General features: G+C 47.1%; 1 protein-coding gene across 2 annotated transcripts in view; it reads right to left on the minus strand.

Annotated features, from left to right (window-relative positions):
- Nucleotides 1–3,499: 3,499 nt before the first annotated feature.
- Nucleotides 3,500–16,005, minus strand: part of AZIN2 (antizyme inhibitor 2) — a 35,767-nt gene continuing 23,261 nt past the window's right edge. For both annotated transcript variants that reach the window (XM_046019447.1, XM_046019436.1), the window contains exons 9-10: nt 6,727–6,941; nt 3,500–4,149 (exon numbers count right to left, since the gene is read on the minus strand). In XM_046019447.1, coding sequence (XP_045875403.1) covers nt 4,011–4,149; nt 6,727–6,941 — 354 coding nt within the window. In that variant the 3' untranslated portion in view covers nt 3,500–4,010. The remainder of the gene's footprint in view (nt 4,150–6,726; nt 6,942–16,005) is intronic.

Genomic DNA, 16,005 nt, shown 5'->3' on the forward strand with positions numbered 1-16,005 from the left:
CGGAAGTACATGCTATCACCAGCCCACCAGCTCTTCTCCTTCTGCCTCTTTTGGAATATACTTCGAATTATCTTCTCAAAGATAGTGTCATGTTTCTATTCCAGAAGCCTGTGGGGCTTCCTGCTGCCTACAGAATTAAGGTCAGACTCCTTATTCTCATTCAGGGTCCTTTATGACCCCACTGCACCGTGAGATCCTGGAGGACTCAGCTCTGCATCACCAGCGTCTACCACAGGCTATGGCCACTGTAAATGTTCAAGGAATTACCTTTCAACATCATTTACTTAGCACCTAATAATATTGCAGCCTGAGCTGAGTACTTTATGCCAATAGCCCTCTGAGGGGAATATATTTAGCAAACCCACTTTACAAAGGAAGAAACAGATTCAGACAGGTCAGATGCTAGACTCATTCGCTTGTCCATCTGATAGATGCTGTTGGAGCACCTACTCTGTTCTGAGTAATGGAAGACCTAGCAGTGAGAAAAACTAAAATTCCAAGTGGCAAACTCACATTCTGGAGGGGCTCACAGATGAAGTGCAGAACAACATGTAATGGAGTGTGGTGAGTGCGGATAGGTAAGAAGAGAAGCAGTTAAGGGAGGAGAGAGAGCCTGGAAAGTGCTGTTTTCTAAAGACTGATCAAAGAAGCCTTTGCCTGGAGAAAACATTTGAGTAGATCTTGGAGTGAGCCCCACCGATAACCTGGGAAGGCCATGTCAGAGAGAGGGGACAGCAAGTGCAGGCCCAGCATGGGTACGATGTATGGCGTGTTCAAGGAATGGAGGGGCCGGTGTTTCTGGGGAGGAGTGAGTAAGGGAGGAGGAGAGGGAGTCAGAGAAGTAGTTGGATGAGGACTTCAAATGTTATTCTTGATGAAATGGGAATCCTGGCGGCGACTGGATCCATTTCTGAGCAGCGTGGACAGTGGAGGGGCAGTAGGGGGCCAGTCCCTGGGTGAGAGGGGTGGCAGCATGGTCTGGGAGTGGCAGGAGCAGGTCCGTGACATTCACGGAACCTCCCAGAGTGAGCAGGTGGGCCCACAGGAGAAGCCTCAGGAGGCACAGATGGGTTGTGAGGAGGTGTTGAGAGGAGGGTGTCCCTTAGGTGAGGTCCCAGGACAGGATAGGTCTGGCAGAGGCCAAGAGGAAAGTGACCTCTGGGACAGCCAGCATGGCATTCAAGTTCACTGCCAGTGGCTTGCTTAGGGAGGCAAATGCCTGTGCAGCCTGGGCTCCAGGGGCCCTGGGTCAGATTCTCCTGTAGAGGCCTGAGGGCCTTAACATCCTCCACCTGTTTAATACCCTTCTCCTCACAAAAAGATGGAAATGACAAACCAAAACAACTGAAATGACTGTTTATTATTCTCAAGCAAGTTACAGCAACTTCTGTGTTTCTCTGAAAAGTATAAATTTCACACTCTTGCTGCAAATGAACATGAAACATTTGAAAGGCTCCAGTGAGAAATCTGTTCCAACTCCGTGCCAGCTGCTGTCACTTTAAAAGCCACAGAAGCATCTCCCCAGCAAACCGGCCATGGACAAGGCAATGAGTTATGCCTGGATCTCCCTGCCACCAGCGCTCTTAGCAGCACATCTGCTGCCTTCGGAAGCCGATGGCCAGTTCCGGCAGAACCTGTGTCTGCCTCCTCCTCTCTCCGCCAAACAAGCATGAGCGGGTCCGGATCTGCTCCAGCATCAAAAAGGCATCAAAACATGAAAAGTCTTTGAAGCAGCCTCACGCACAAGGCCGGAGCCTGGTACGGTAAGATGCGAAAACTGGTGGTGTGTGGAGAATCAGCAGGCAATACAGGGACCCTGGCTGCTTGGTCCCTGCGTCTCTTGCCGTCCTGACCTTTCAGTCTGCTTATTGTCAAAGTACCACAAACTAGGCTCTGCCCGGAAAAGGCATCTCTGCTTTTGACAAGCACCCAGTTCACTCAGAACGTGTTGCCTCGTGAGGGGACCTCAGAGCCACACACAGGACCCAGGCCTGGCTGAGACGCTAAAACTGGCGGACCAGGTATGATACCGTGACTTTCAATAACAGACATGTGCTTTGTTTTCATCCCCATTCCTGGCACAGAGATGCTAAAATTTCCTAAGTGACGAGGTGACAAAGGTGTCTTTTGTTACGTCCTACCCTCCAGCTCTGGGGACGGAAGGAGGCTGGAGATCGAGTTCAGTCGCCGATGCCAATGATCTAATCAGTCCCGCCCAGGTAATGAAGCCTCCGTAAAAGCCGCACAGGACAGGGTTTGGGGAGCCCCTAGGCTGCTGAACACATGAGGATGCTGGGAGACTGACGCCTGGGGAGGGTACTGCAGCTCTGCACCGTCGCCAGGGCTTGCCCCGTGCAGCTTTCTCTGGCTCTTCTGAGTTACATCCTTTCATCATAAAACAGGAACACAGTAAGGAAGGGGTTACCCTGAGTTCCATGAGTCACTCTAGCAAATTCATTAAACCCAAGGAAGCGGGTTATTGGAACCTCCGATCTATAGCCCGTTGGTCCAAACACAGGTCACGACCTGGACTTGGAGATCAGGGTCTGAAGTAGGGGGAGAGTGGGGCGGTCTTGTAGGACTGAGCCCCTGACCTGTGGGATCTAAAGATGTCTCTGAGCAGATAGTGTCAGGATCCAGTTGAACTGAGGGACACCCAGCTGGTGTCGGAGAATTGCTTGGCAATGTGGGAAAAAACCCCATGTACCAGGCTTACCCAGACAGAAGCTCAAGTGAGGGTATAAAAACATTCATAATGATATGTCCGGAACAGCCCAATCCACAGCGATGGGCAGTAGAGTAGTGACTGCCAGGACCTGGGGGAAGGGGGAAGTGAGGCATGAATGCTAATGGGCACAGGCTTCCTCTTCAAGGTAATGAACATGTTCTGGGATTGGACAGTAGTGATGGTTGTACAGACTCCATATACTAAAAACCACTGAATTCTGTACTTGGAAAGGGTGGGTTTTAAGGCATGTGAGTAAACTATTTCAGTTTTTTCTTAATTACAGAAGAAAAATCTCTCAGATCCCCTGTAGCAGCTAGGGGAAATCTAACATCTGATCTCCTTTGCTAAGCAGCCCACTCCCCCTGGTGCATTGCTTCAGACCCCAGCAGTGACACTGAACTTCCAGTCGAGGAGACATCAGTATCAGCCCCTCCGCACTGGACGTGGCAGTGCTCTGTGGCCAGCCCTGCTCTGGTGGTTATTGCCTGGATAAGCAAAACCAACCTCCCCATTTCTGTATTACTCTTACTGCCTTACATACCTGCAGGGACGGTAAGGGTGCTCTGAAGAGTCAGAACGTCTCTGACACCCATCTCTTTGCTCTTTGCCCCCACATTGGGCCAGGCCTTAGGCTGGGTTTTGGGATCCATAGAGGCCCCTCAACCAGCGGGGAGCTACAGCTCCAGGGCCAAAGGACGGCAGCTCTGACCCCCGCCTCAGCCCCTGACACCTCACTCTTCCTCATGACACCAGGCATGGCAGCTGCTGCCGAGCACAGAGGTGAGTCAGAGAAGCCGGGTGCCATGGGAGGTGCCCACACCACAGCTGGGTCAGGACTGAAGCAGAGGGCATGGGGTCATCCGTATTGGGTGAAAAAGTCTCGGCCCTGGCCTCGCCCAGGCAGCTTTGTGAATTGAGCTGCTAGATTCCACTGGAGTATTAAAAAATAACCTAAATATTTATTTGCTTCATATTTACAAAGGTGGGAAGGAGACCAAGGAAGACCCCGAGAACACCCCACACCTGGCTGACCAGGCCCCTTGCGCTGCAGAGGAGGCAGACACAGCTGGAAGGGACAGGATTTATGTTGCATACTTGAACTACAGCGAGTGTAAGACTGGTCCTATTTACAGGGCAGAAACACTACAGGCGGAGTGTGGGGGGAAGCAGAGCGAGCACCAGAGTCCTGGCCAGAGGGTGCCCCTGCTTGCTGCTTTCCCCACGTCTCCCAGAGGCATCTCTGCGGCCCCGCTGGAGTTCTCCGGGGGGAAACGGGGTCCGCTCACATGATGCTCGCCGGGGTGAAGACAGGGCCCACGCACAAGGTGTCTGTGATCTCCCAGCCACAGGACAGAGGCTTGCACATGCCCTCGGTGTCCTCGTCCTGCTCTGTAGGCAGCAGCTGCCCTCGAAGCGCTTCCCTGTGGGCAAGAGAGGGGCACTGGAGGCAGCCAGCATGGGGCCCACAGGCCAGGGGCTCCTGAGAAGACCCCGGCATCAGAAGAGCCAGCCCCCTCTGTATATAGGGTTCCCCCCTGGCCCCAGAGCCCAGCCTCGGGCAGGAATGGGGGTGGGTCGGCTGACTTCTTCCCCCAGCGCTCTCTTCTCCCGTTGCCCACCTCCACAAGGGAAATGGAAGCCACATTTACTGGGTACTTACTACAGGCCACACATTGTGCCAGGCACCTTTCTTAGAGCATCTGATTGTGCCCTCCCCCAAACCGCGTAAGGGCAGCATTATCATCCCTCTTTTACCAATGAGGAAACTGAGGCCGGGAGAGACGTGACCTGCATAAGGTCACATCCCTAGAAGGTGGGAGAACTAGGATTCGACACAACTCTCTCAGTCCAAAGTCCACACTCTTTATACCCCAGGCTTAGGACTTTAAAAAAAAAAATCATCTCCGGCCCCCTTCAAAAAATCCTACAAACCTACCTACCCAGGTTGATAAGCAGCCTCACCGTCTGACCAGCTGCTCAGCCACAAGTCCGGAATCTTGTTCCTTGCCCAATCCATCCCTGCCGAGCCCAGCTTCTGAACCTCCTGGTGGGTACCCGCCTCCCAGGGCTACCACGATCTCTAGCCGGTCTGCTCCTGCCTCCTCCAGACAATTCTAACTCAGACAATTCAGTTCTCCAGGAGGCTCATTCCCGCCCTCCAGCCACCAGCAGCTTCGGTCCGCTCTCAGGCCCGTTCCTGCCCAGTCTCCCACCTGCAGGGAGGCCTCCCTCTTTGCTGACGTGTTCACTTCAACAGCAAGTCAGTGGTCAGGCTCTTCTTTCTGGCAGGAGGCTCCCCAGCCAAGTCCCCTCTGTCTATCTCCTTATTTCTCAAAAATGGGTTGGTCCAGTTTCTTAAAAGGCATCCATGACAGACTCCCTACTGCCTTTGAGATCAAGTCCAACCTGGACTTCCAGGGCCCTTCGCCGTCCAGTCTTCTGCACAGGCCACTCCAGCCACATGCAACTATTTTCGGTTCTTTGACGGCACTGGACTCAAACCCCCACATCTCTCAGCCCGGACCACCAACCCCCCATCTGCCTTCCTGCACCTGGCTAACTCCTGCCCTGACCACCCTGCCACCCTGCTGTCCCTCGCTCCCCAGTGACCTTCCTGCTTCTGCACCGGCATCTGTACACAGGTCACCACGCCGGCTCGGGTGCTCTCACCGCCCTGGGACTCGGCACAGAGCCAGGCTCTAAAGCAGGATGTCTGGGCGGGGCTCCTTTGATACCTTCTGGCACAGCCAGTTTAATACATAAAAATGTTTTGTTTCTAGCAATGAATAAAGGGATTTCCTGCACCCCATCTCCCAGTGTTTGCTATGATGGAGCAGGGATGGGATAAGGAGCCCTGCATGGTTGGCTTTTTATGTTTTCAAGCCTTGTCACGATACCCCTGACGTCACAACGGCTGCATTGGCCCAAACCTCTGTCCCTGGGGAGAGCAGATACAACAAAGGTCTGTTGACTGGATGAATGAAATGTGCTATTGAGACTGAGCCCCGTGAGGGCTGGGGGTTGGTAACACTGTTGGGGGGCGGGGTGCTCCAGCATCCAGCATGTCCCCCAGAACACAGGCTGCACTCGCTCCTGAGGCCCAGCATGGAAGGCCCTCTGACTGCTCTGTCCCTCCCCACCCCCACAGCAGTCCCCTCACCACTGACCAAACCTCCCTCTGTGATAGCACTGATTCTGTGCAGTGGAGAGGAGAGGCCTGAAAGGAGGGTTCAACAAACCTGACTTCTGTAGAGCTCATGCATACCCCTCTTGCCTCACTGGATCCCAGCACCGGCCCAGTCAGGCAAGCAGGGGGAGTGTGGTGTGCCTTTCCTAAGGGGGCTCAGTCAGCAGGCAAGTCTTTCCCAGGCCACAGAACAGCCACCCAACTAGTCTGCTCAATCCACGTCTGCCCCCGTCCTTCCTTATTGCCCACAGCAGCCAGAGCGCTCTTTCTAAAATCCAAACCGGACCACGTCTCTCCCTTGCTTCATATCAGTCCATGATTCCCACCGCTCATAGCCCCTCACTCGGCCTTCAAGGCCCTTCACAGATCCAGCCTGGCTCCCTCTCCAGCCACAACCAACCTCAGGTGGTTTCTTGAAGGCAGCATGCTCTGTTCCTTCTGCCCTGAGCCCCCTGCTGCCTCCTGCCGGCTGACTCCCATATCTTCCTTCCTCTGGGAGGTCAGTCTGGGCATCAGGGAGGGCTCTCAGGTTCCACAGCCCAACTTCGGCGCCCCCCCCCACTGGGCCCCCGTATTATCAGGAGGCCCGTCTGCTGCTCTGTGTCTCTCAGAGGGTGCTGAGCTGCTCAAGGGAAGCTCTGTCTCCTTCATGGCCATGACCAGGTGCCAAGCGCAGGCCTCACTTGGAATCAATAGCCAAGAGCTACTCGTCAAACTGGATTACGTGGAAACCAGTCTCAGATCTCAGATTTCTCGCTCCCCACCTGCTCCCTTCTCTTCCCCCACTGCCTTCTCAGCAGGGCCCCCTTACCAGGCCACCCGGGACATGGCATAGGTGACTCGGCAGGTCTGGGTCCCCCCAAGGAGGGAAGCCATGCCCACGGTGTAGGCGCCCATGTTCTCAAAGACCAGCCAGTCCCCTACGTGTAGTTGCGGCAGCCACAGGCCCTCAGCCACGCAGTCCTGGCCATCGGCCACAGGGCCCCACAGGCTGCTGCTGTACAGGGGCTGATCCGCGGATGATTTCTGCAGGAGAGAGGCACAGTCACGTTCAGTTTTCCTCGGCACGCTGAGCACAGCCTGAGCACTCCCTCCCTTAAAAGCTTTCCATGGCTCCCATAACCAGTACAATAAAGACTGAAGGGGCTTCCAGCCTGGCATTTAAGCTCCTCCTCCTTCTTTGCATTCATTGCCTTGTACATTCTGAAGCCACAATGCCTCGTCTTCAATCCAGGCTTCAACACTTACTAGATATGTGACCTTGGGCAAGGTACTTAATCCCTCCGAACCTCGGTATGTTCCTTTGTAAAATGGAAATAATTATAGTACCTAACTCATAGGGTCACTGAAAGGATAAATGAGTGTATGTAGGGCGTTTAGACCAGTGTCTGGCACGCGACAAGGGCCCAGTGAGATAGCGCCATCATTATCGTTGTTATCATTACTTCCTCTCTGCTTTGGTCCTCACGGACCTATCTGCCACTTTCCAGACCTGGGGTCTGTCCACATCTCTCCAGCCCTTCCCCCCCACTCAAATTCAGCTTGGCCTCCAGGCCCAGCCCTGGGGCTTCCTCTTCTGTGAAAGTCTCCCAGATGCCCTCATTCCATGCCAGGCCCTGTCACAGGAGCCAGAAGAACACAGGTGAGTTAGACCTTCCCCCACCCTCAGCTCTCAGTCTGGGGAGGAAGATGGGCCTCCAACCGGTAATCACAGGGTGACCCGGCAGAGGTCACAGAGGACCCCAAGGGGTAGACAAAATTCCTCCCATTTCAGGAAAACCGAGGCTCTAAGAGGTTATGTGACTTGCCCAAAGACAGAACTACCAATTACATAAAATTAAAATTTTTTTTCTTAGATGACTTAAAAATGCAGAAAAGCAATCTGTAACACAGACCATTTGCGGACAACCAGTGCCATTTGTCACAGTGTGAGATTCTGCCAGGCAGGTCCTAGAGGAGGAGTCCTGACTGAAAGACGGATATGAGAAAGCCCTGACTGTGCCCTTGAGTCCCCTCATCCCCGCTGCACTACCTACCGTGTTCCATTAAGCCAGTTGCTCTGGGCTCCTAGGGAAACCTCACTTCCCTTCCCCCAACCCCAGCCCTCCCCCGCTCTTCCCTGAGGCCCCAACCCTGCCAACTCCTGATTTTCCTTTAGATCTCAGCTACAACGGCTTCATGAAAGCCTTTCCTAAGGCTCCATGCTCACCCCAACAAGCTTAGCCTTCATAGCATTTGTCATAATTTATAATTAGGTATTTGTGAAATGTATCTGTTCAGGCCTGTCTTCCCTGTCAGACTCTAAATTCCATGACCCCAGAGATCATGACCATCTTGTTCTCCCCCATCTCCCCCGTTCCTAGCAGTCTGGCATAGAGTAGGTGCTTTTTTGAATAATACCTTTTAAATGAATGAATGAATGAATGAATGAATAGGAAATACATGAGTGATGAGAAAGAAAAAGAACTAGAAGAAAGAAAGAAAAGGGAGGGAGGGAGGGGAGGAAGAAAGGAAGAAGAGACTAATAGAAGCCATCTGAAGAGTCTAGAAGGAGGTAGTGGAGAAGACCAACAGAGGAGAAAGAAAAAGTATTACAATACCATAGCCAGCCGCAGGAGTGAGTAAAATTGAGAAAGAAAAGCCACAGGTTGCATAAGCAGAAATAATATTCATGTATATGATAAAAAGCTAATAAGCCATTAGTCTCATTAGTAAAGAAAAGCATGCACATATTAAAGTCAAAAATTCAAGCTATCCATATTCATTAATTGAATCATTCAACAAATACTTTTTGAGCACCTACTATGTGCCAGGCTTCAATCTTGGAGCTGGGAAGTATATATTCTAGAAAAGGGAGACAAATATATCCTTGTTCATATAACTTAGCATTCTTGTTTATGAGCTTTCTGTTACTAAGTAAAATTAATCTCAGTTGCTCTGAATTATTTCCCTTAGCTCCACTTCTTAAAAAGCATTAAGCTAACTTTTAAAGCTTTTGGGAGGAAATGCTATATAAATGAATCCATGAGGATCCTGAGAAAAGAGGTTCCAAAGTTTTTCACAATAAAGTAAGAAGAAAAGACACCCTTGTGTTACAATAAGAGTTCTCTTCTTATTAGTGACATAAATAAAAAAATTTTAACTTCATAGGAAATAATGCAAAGCCACCCTTTTGCTACTTAAAGCCCCGCCTTGGAATGACTGGATGGCTCAGTCAGTTAAACTTCTGCCTTCAATTCAGGTCTGGATCCCAGGGTCCTGGGATCAAACCCCTATTGGGCTCCTTACTCGGGGGAGCCTGCTTCTCCCTCTGCCTGTCGCTCCCCCTGCTTGCGTGCACTCTGTCTCTGACATAAATAAATAAATACATCTTTAAAGTCTCCCCTCCTCCCCTGTCTTTAAGAAAAAAGGAAACCAAAAAAAACCTGCAAAATAAATATTCTAAAGGCATGTGACAACAGGCTTGTTAAGCCTTAGCTCTTTTTATGAGTCTAGAAACTGAGTGGAAATGGACAAACACCTGTAAAAACACAAGCTGCCCAATCTATCAGGCCCCTCCCAGAGAGAGGGCAGGGAGTTTACAGAGCACCCCCACCATTGCCTCACACCCCATCTGGGCGGCAGCTGCAGTCCCCATTTTACAGATGAGAAAAGTCAGAGAACAGAAGTGACCTGTTACAGGTTCTGGAGGGAGTTAGTAGCAGAACTCCGAGTAGTCCCAGGCAAGGGGCCGTCCAGCTGCACCCAACTGGGTGCCCGCCTCGAGGAGGCCCAATAAGTGACTGGATCCACACAAGAAACAAGGTCAAACATTTAAAATATCTTCTGGCCTGATGGAGTCCTTAAATAACTCCCCAACTTTTAAAGAATAAATCAACAATCTCTTTTCTACACAAAGAGCACAAGAATATTTTAAAAACAAAAAAATGGAATGAACAAAGACAGCACACACAAAGGGGGACAAAAAGAACAAAAACATATGGTCAGAATTTAACTTGTGAACATACAGGAAAATCGAAAATGAAACCGTAACTAACCCAATCTGCCCTCGTAGCCAAAGAATCACCTTCAGTGATTTTCCTCTATGTGGAACAATACAAACGATTCACCTCTCTCTGGAAGACAGGAACAATGTGAGCAAGGCGACCACTGGCTTCATCATAATATGGAAAAGAGGAACCTACAGTTCAAATCTAATTTTCTCAGTACGTGTGAAGACAATATTCCGTAGCCTATAGCATCTGTTCTTGATTAAAACTACAAAGTCAAACCCTGCAATGCAGAGAGACTATTTAAGATAAAGAGCAAGTCCAACTTAATGGAAACGCATTAGAATGGCCTCATTTCAGAACCAGAACCAACCTTACTAATTAAGTTCGACCTTTCATTTTCCCGATGAAAAAACGAGAGAAACAGGCTCAGGGAGATTAAGTTAACTTGCCTAAAGTTACTCAGCTAGTATATGGTAAAGCCAGGACTCGAACCCATCTCTTCTGACTTCCAAGTCTGATGCTTTCTGTCACCATTCCTACTTTATATATCATGTTTCTGTGGGCAATAGCTACTGGGGGAAGAAAGAGAAATGAAAAAGTATAATATAGAGAAAGTGAAAAAAATATATAAAATGCAGATGACTTGTTTGCCTACCTGGAAAATCGAAAGGGAATGGGTAGTTTTGGGGGGAAATCAGTGTCTCAGCATGCAAGCCATTGTCTCAGCTCAGAAACACAGGGAAATGTTTCCACTCACAATAGTAATGAAAGCATTATGTTATTAAATTCTTGGATGCACTTGAGCCACAATAACTTATTCAAAGAGAATAATAAAACCTTAATGAGAGAAATAAAATACAAGAGCTCTACCTCTCCTAGCTGGAAAACCTTAATAAAGCAAAAAAGAGAATGCTCCCCAATTTAATAAATAGATTAAGTAGGTTACTACTAATTAAAATCCCCAAGATATTTTTCTGAATGTTAGAAGTGGCATGATAAAAGAATAAATGTGAGCCTATCAAAGAATATAATAAGTAATAATGACAGACTCAACTTTTGTTAAATATTTAATTCCTACAAAAAATTTGTACATGTAAGATATAAAGAATAACAATCAAATGAATATCTGTGTACCCACCAACAGCTAAATAAATATAAAATTTCTAAGATCTTTGAAACCCCCATGTGGTCCCACCCCAGTGACATGCTACTTCCCTAACCCTTCCAGAGGTACCTGTTATCCTGGATTTTGTTTTCATTACTCTCCTGTTCTGTTTGGCACAGTATTTAGTACGCTTCTGAAGTTTATGTAAAATGAAACCATAGAGTACGTAATCTCAGCAACTTGCTTTTTTTATTGTTGAAACGCACATTCCCAAGATTCATCCAACTGAAATATGTAGCCATAATTCACAATATGCTGCATCAAATTCATTATATGGAATACACTGTAACTTATTTATCTATTACCCTGCCAACAAACGTTAATGTTGATTCCAATGTTTTACACTAAAAAAATTTCTCCTGTGAACACTCTTATGTATTTCCTCAAATACACATGCCAAGACTTTCTTTACAACACATATCTAAGAACTTGCTGGAAGGTAGGGTACACACATGTCTAACTTTATATGAATAATGCCAACTGGTTTCCCAAAATAGAAACACCAGCTCCTACCTGTCAGTGTCTAAGAGATCCAACTACTCTATACCCTCACCAGCTCTTGATATTGTCATACCTTTCATTTTTTTCTAATCCAGTCAGTAGAAAATGATGTCTCCTTTTCATTTGAATTTGTTTCCTTGATTACCAAAGAGGTTGAGCACTTTTTCATTTTCTATTTGGATTTCTTCTTCTGTGAGCTGCCTATTAAAGCCTTTTGTCTATGTTTCTATTGCTTTGCTTTCTATTTTTTACTGCTGTTCTTCTTTTTTTCTTAAGATTCTTGTGTAAGAATCCTTCATAGAGGGGCGCCTGGGTGGCTCAGTCAGTTGAGCATCTGAGCATTTGGCTCAGGTCATGATCTCAGGGTTCTGGGATCAAGTCCCACATCAGGCTTTCTGCTCTACTGGGAGTCTGCTCCTCCCTCGCACTCTCCTCCTGTGTGTGCTCTCTCTCTCAAATTAAAAAAAATATTAAAAAAAAAACAATCCTTCATAAATTCTGTGTACTGATTCCTTATCCAGTTGTACATGTGTTTCCATATTTTCTCCCAGGGTGTGATTGCCTCTTTCCTTTCACTAACAGATGAACAGAAATGCTTCATTTTAATGTAGACAAACATCAGTCTTTTCCTTTTTTGGTTTGTAAGAGATTCTTTACTCTTCTTCCCTGTTTCAGGGTCAAACAGATATTCTCCCATATGGATTTCTGGGACTTATATTCACATGTGCATTGAGATGGGGATTCAATTTCATTTTTTGCATTTGGACAATCAGGTGCCCCAGCATTATATATTAAACAATCCCCAGTGGTCTGTTTTGCAAGCCCTGTCGAAAATCAAGTTTCCAGATATGTATGGGTTTTTCCTGTACTCTCAACTATATTTTTTGTCTGTTTTTTCAATGCTGGTGTCTAAACTAAACCATTTTAATTACCTTCAATGTTGGCAATTATATCATCTACTTATATAGATATCTATTTCTGTTATGTAAAATCTATTATCCATTATATTATTTATTTATTATTTATTTGAGAGATAGCATAAACTGGGGAAGTGGCAGGCACAGGAAGAGGGAGAGGGAGAAGGAGTCTCCCCACTGAGCAAGGAGCCCAGTGTGGGCCGGATCCCAGGATCCCAGGATCATGACCTGAGCCGAAGGCAGACACTTAATGACTGAGCCACCCAGGTGCCCCGAATACTGTTTTTAACCCCATGAGTTAAATGTTGGTGGTGGAAGTGGTGACAGTCAATGATCCTTCGGATACACCCACATATTTAGCTATCTTTGGTCACCATTCCTTCTTGCAACACAGACCATCCCTCTGGAGTCATTTTCCTTCAGAATTTCTGTTAGCGAAGCTCTGTCTCTCAGTATTTGCTTGTCTGAAAATGCCTACATCTCATACTCATTCTTTTTTTTTTTTTTTAAAGAAAGTTTTTTTTTTTTTTTAAGATTTTATTTATTTATTTGATAGAAATCACAAGAGAGGCAGGCAGAGAGAGAGGAAGGGAAGCAGGCTCTCCACTGAGCAGAGAGCCCGATGCGGGACTCGATCCCAGGACCCTGAGATCATGACCTGAGCCGAACGCAGCGGCTTAACCCACTGAGCCACCCAGGCGCCCACTCTTATACTCATTCTTGAAAAACAATTTTGCTGGAGACAAAATTCTAGGTTGGTATATTAAAGCTGCTATTCCAGTATCTCCCACTTTCCATTGTTATAGAGAAAAGTTCTAAGTCTGTCATTCTTCCATAGGTAGTCTTCTATCTGTCTCACTTCTTTCACTAGTTTTAAGATCTTCTCTTTGTCTTCAGTATTCAGTTTCACTATTATTTGTCTAAGTGTGGGATTTGTTGGATTTCCTAAATCTGAAGGCATGGCTTCCTCTCTCCCATTCTATTGACTTTCTGCCAGTTATTAACTTTTGGCCTCAGTCCCCAGTCCACCCTTCTTTGTCTTGCTTTGTGGCACTAGAGCTGAACCTTCTTTGCCAGGTAGCTCTGTGTTAGGCTTTGTCAACAGAGGTTGACAAAGAGTGTAGAAGGACACTGTAAGGCATATCAGGAAGAAGAGACTTTCCCTCTTTAGCCTGCTGCTTTCTGTGTGGCCTCCACAGCTCAGCATAGGAGAGCCTGGTAGCCTTCACCTCAGTTCAGCCTTGAACTGAACCTTGAACCCTCCAGCAAGCTTCCCCTCCACTCAGCAGCAGACCACCCCTATGATCCAGTTGTGGTGGGCACCCTTAGACAAGTTTCTTTGCCACTGATAGGTTGCGTGTCTCTGTGTTGGTCATGGCCTTTCTTCAAAGGCTTCAACCTCAGCCTTGTAGGGAGGAGCCCTCCTCCAAGTTGCTTCCTTGTTCACTCTCTCTTACTAACAGCAGTAACTGCTTTTGCCCCTTGTAGTAATTAACCATTTTTAAAGTTGACAATTATTTATACTGAAATTTTCCTGTTCAGATTACTGGTAGGGTTTCTGTATCCTCGTGCAATCTACCCTGAAACTATAATTAGACATTGTGCCTGATGTGTGTTCATTCTGTCTGCCACATCCTGTGCCTTTCTTATTTTTTATCTCCCTGTCTTTGTGCTACACTGACATCAGTTCTTCAGCTCTATCTTCCCATTCTCTAATTTTCTCTTTAACTGTCTCTAATAGCTTGCTTACTCTGTGCACTATTTCAATTTTCATATTTTTTTCATTTTTAGGAGTTCTATTTAATCCTTTTAAAAAATTTGCTGGTGGGGCACCTGGGTGGCTCAGTCGTAAGCATCTGCTTTGGCTCAGGTCATGATCCCACGGTCCAGGATCGAGCCCTGCATTGGGGTCCTTGCTCAGCAGGAAGCCTGCTTCTCCCTCTCCCACTCCTCCTGCTTGTGTTCCCTCTCTCACTGTCTCTCTCTCTCTCTCTGTCAAATAAATAAAGAAAATCTTTTTTTTTTTTTAAATCTGCTGGAGAAGCACCTGGGTAGTTCAGCTATTTAAGCAGGCAACTCTTGATCTCAGCTCAGGTCTTGAGCTCGGGGTTATGAGTTGAGGCCCCATATTGGCATGGAGCCCACTTAAAAAAATCTGCTAGTTCATATTTTTATATTTACTTATTCTTTGTTCACATTTTCTTTTCTTTTAAGAGAGAGCACACAGCGGGGGAGCAGGGGCAGAAGGAGAGGGAGAGAGAATTTTAAGCAGGCTCCACATTGGGCATGGAGTCTAATGCAGAGCTCAATGAAGAGCTGATCCCATGACCCTGAGATCATGACCTAAACTGAAATCAAGAGTTGGAGGCCCAACCAACTAAGCCACACAAGTATCCCTTCGTCACATTCAATTTCTTATTTCTTTAAACATTGTAAACATTCTGTTTTATATTTAACATCTGAGAATTCTAATACATGAAATAATTTCAGGTCTGGTTCTGCTGTTTATTACTTCTGCTGACTTTCCCTCATGGTGACCTGTTTCTTTGCGTTTTGTGATTTTTAACTGCTAACTAATGTACTTTGGCACTTTATTTGTGAGAATTCTTAAAAGACTAGGCTGAAGATTTCCACTCCAGAGAGTTGTGTTTGCTTCTGCAAGATATAATAAATTCTAGCCTTGAGGTTTTTCAGACAACACAATTAATATAAATTTGGGCATCAAACCCAAGAAAGGGCTAGCTTAGGGCTGTAAAGTCTCAGTTTTGTGCCCTCTTCCAACCACTACCAAGATCCCAAAGACATGTGTTTTTTTGCTGTCCTCTTCTGTGGGATAGGTGTTTTTCTGGTTTACCCTTACACTGATGATGGTCCTTTGGTGATGGTTCCCAGCTTACTGCAAGGGATACTATCAGAGTCTGCATCCTGACTGAGCCCCTAGGAACCCACGCAGCTATCAAAACTAAAAATCAATGCCACAAGGGTTCAACATACACTCCCAGAGAGAAAGCCAGTTTCAGAGTTAGGTTTTCTCTCTGAGTTAATGAATTCATTTACCACATATTTGAATAGTCATAATTTTACACGTGTGGGATACACTAATGAACAAAATAGACAAAGTCCTTGTCCTCATCGTATTTACAGTCCAGCAGGAGGGAGGCAAATAAAATAAAGAAGTAAGTTATATAGTAAATTAGGAGATAATAAATGGTACTGAATAGAAGAAAGAAAAGAGCAGGGGGAGGGGCAGATGGCAGGATTAAATAAAGCATAAAGCCCCACTGAGAAGTTGACCTTCAGGCAAAGATGCAAAGGAGGTCAAGGAGTGAGCCTGTGTGGTACCTGGAAGAAATGTGATCCAGGCAGAAGGAAAAGCTGGTGCAAAGGTGCTAAGGCAGGAACGTGCCTGGGGGAGCTCGAGGAATTGCAGGGAGGCTGCCAAGACTGTGAAGGGATGAGCAGGAAGGAGTGTGGTGAGGGAGAGAATCTGAGATGAGACAGGGGCTGATCACAAA

This window comes from Meles meles, chromosome 1, assembly GCF_922984935.1.
Source record: "Meles meles chromosome 1, mMelMel3.1 paternal haplotype, whole genome shotgun sequence".
Classification (NCBI taxonomy): domain Eukaryota; kingdom Metazoa; phylum Chordata; class Mammalia; order Carnivora; family Mustelidae; genus Meles; species Meles meles.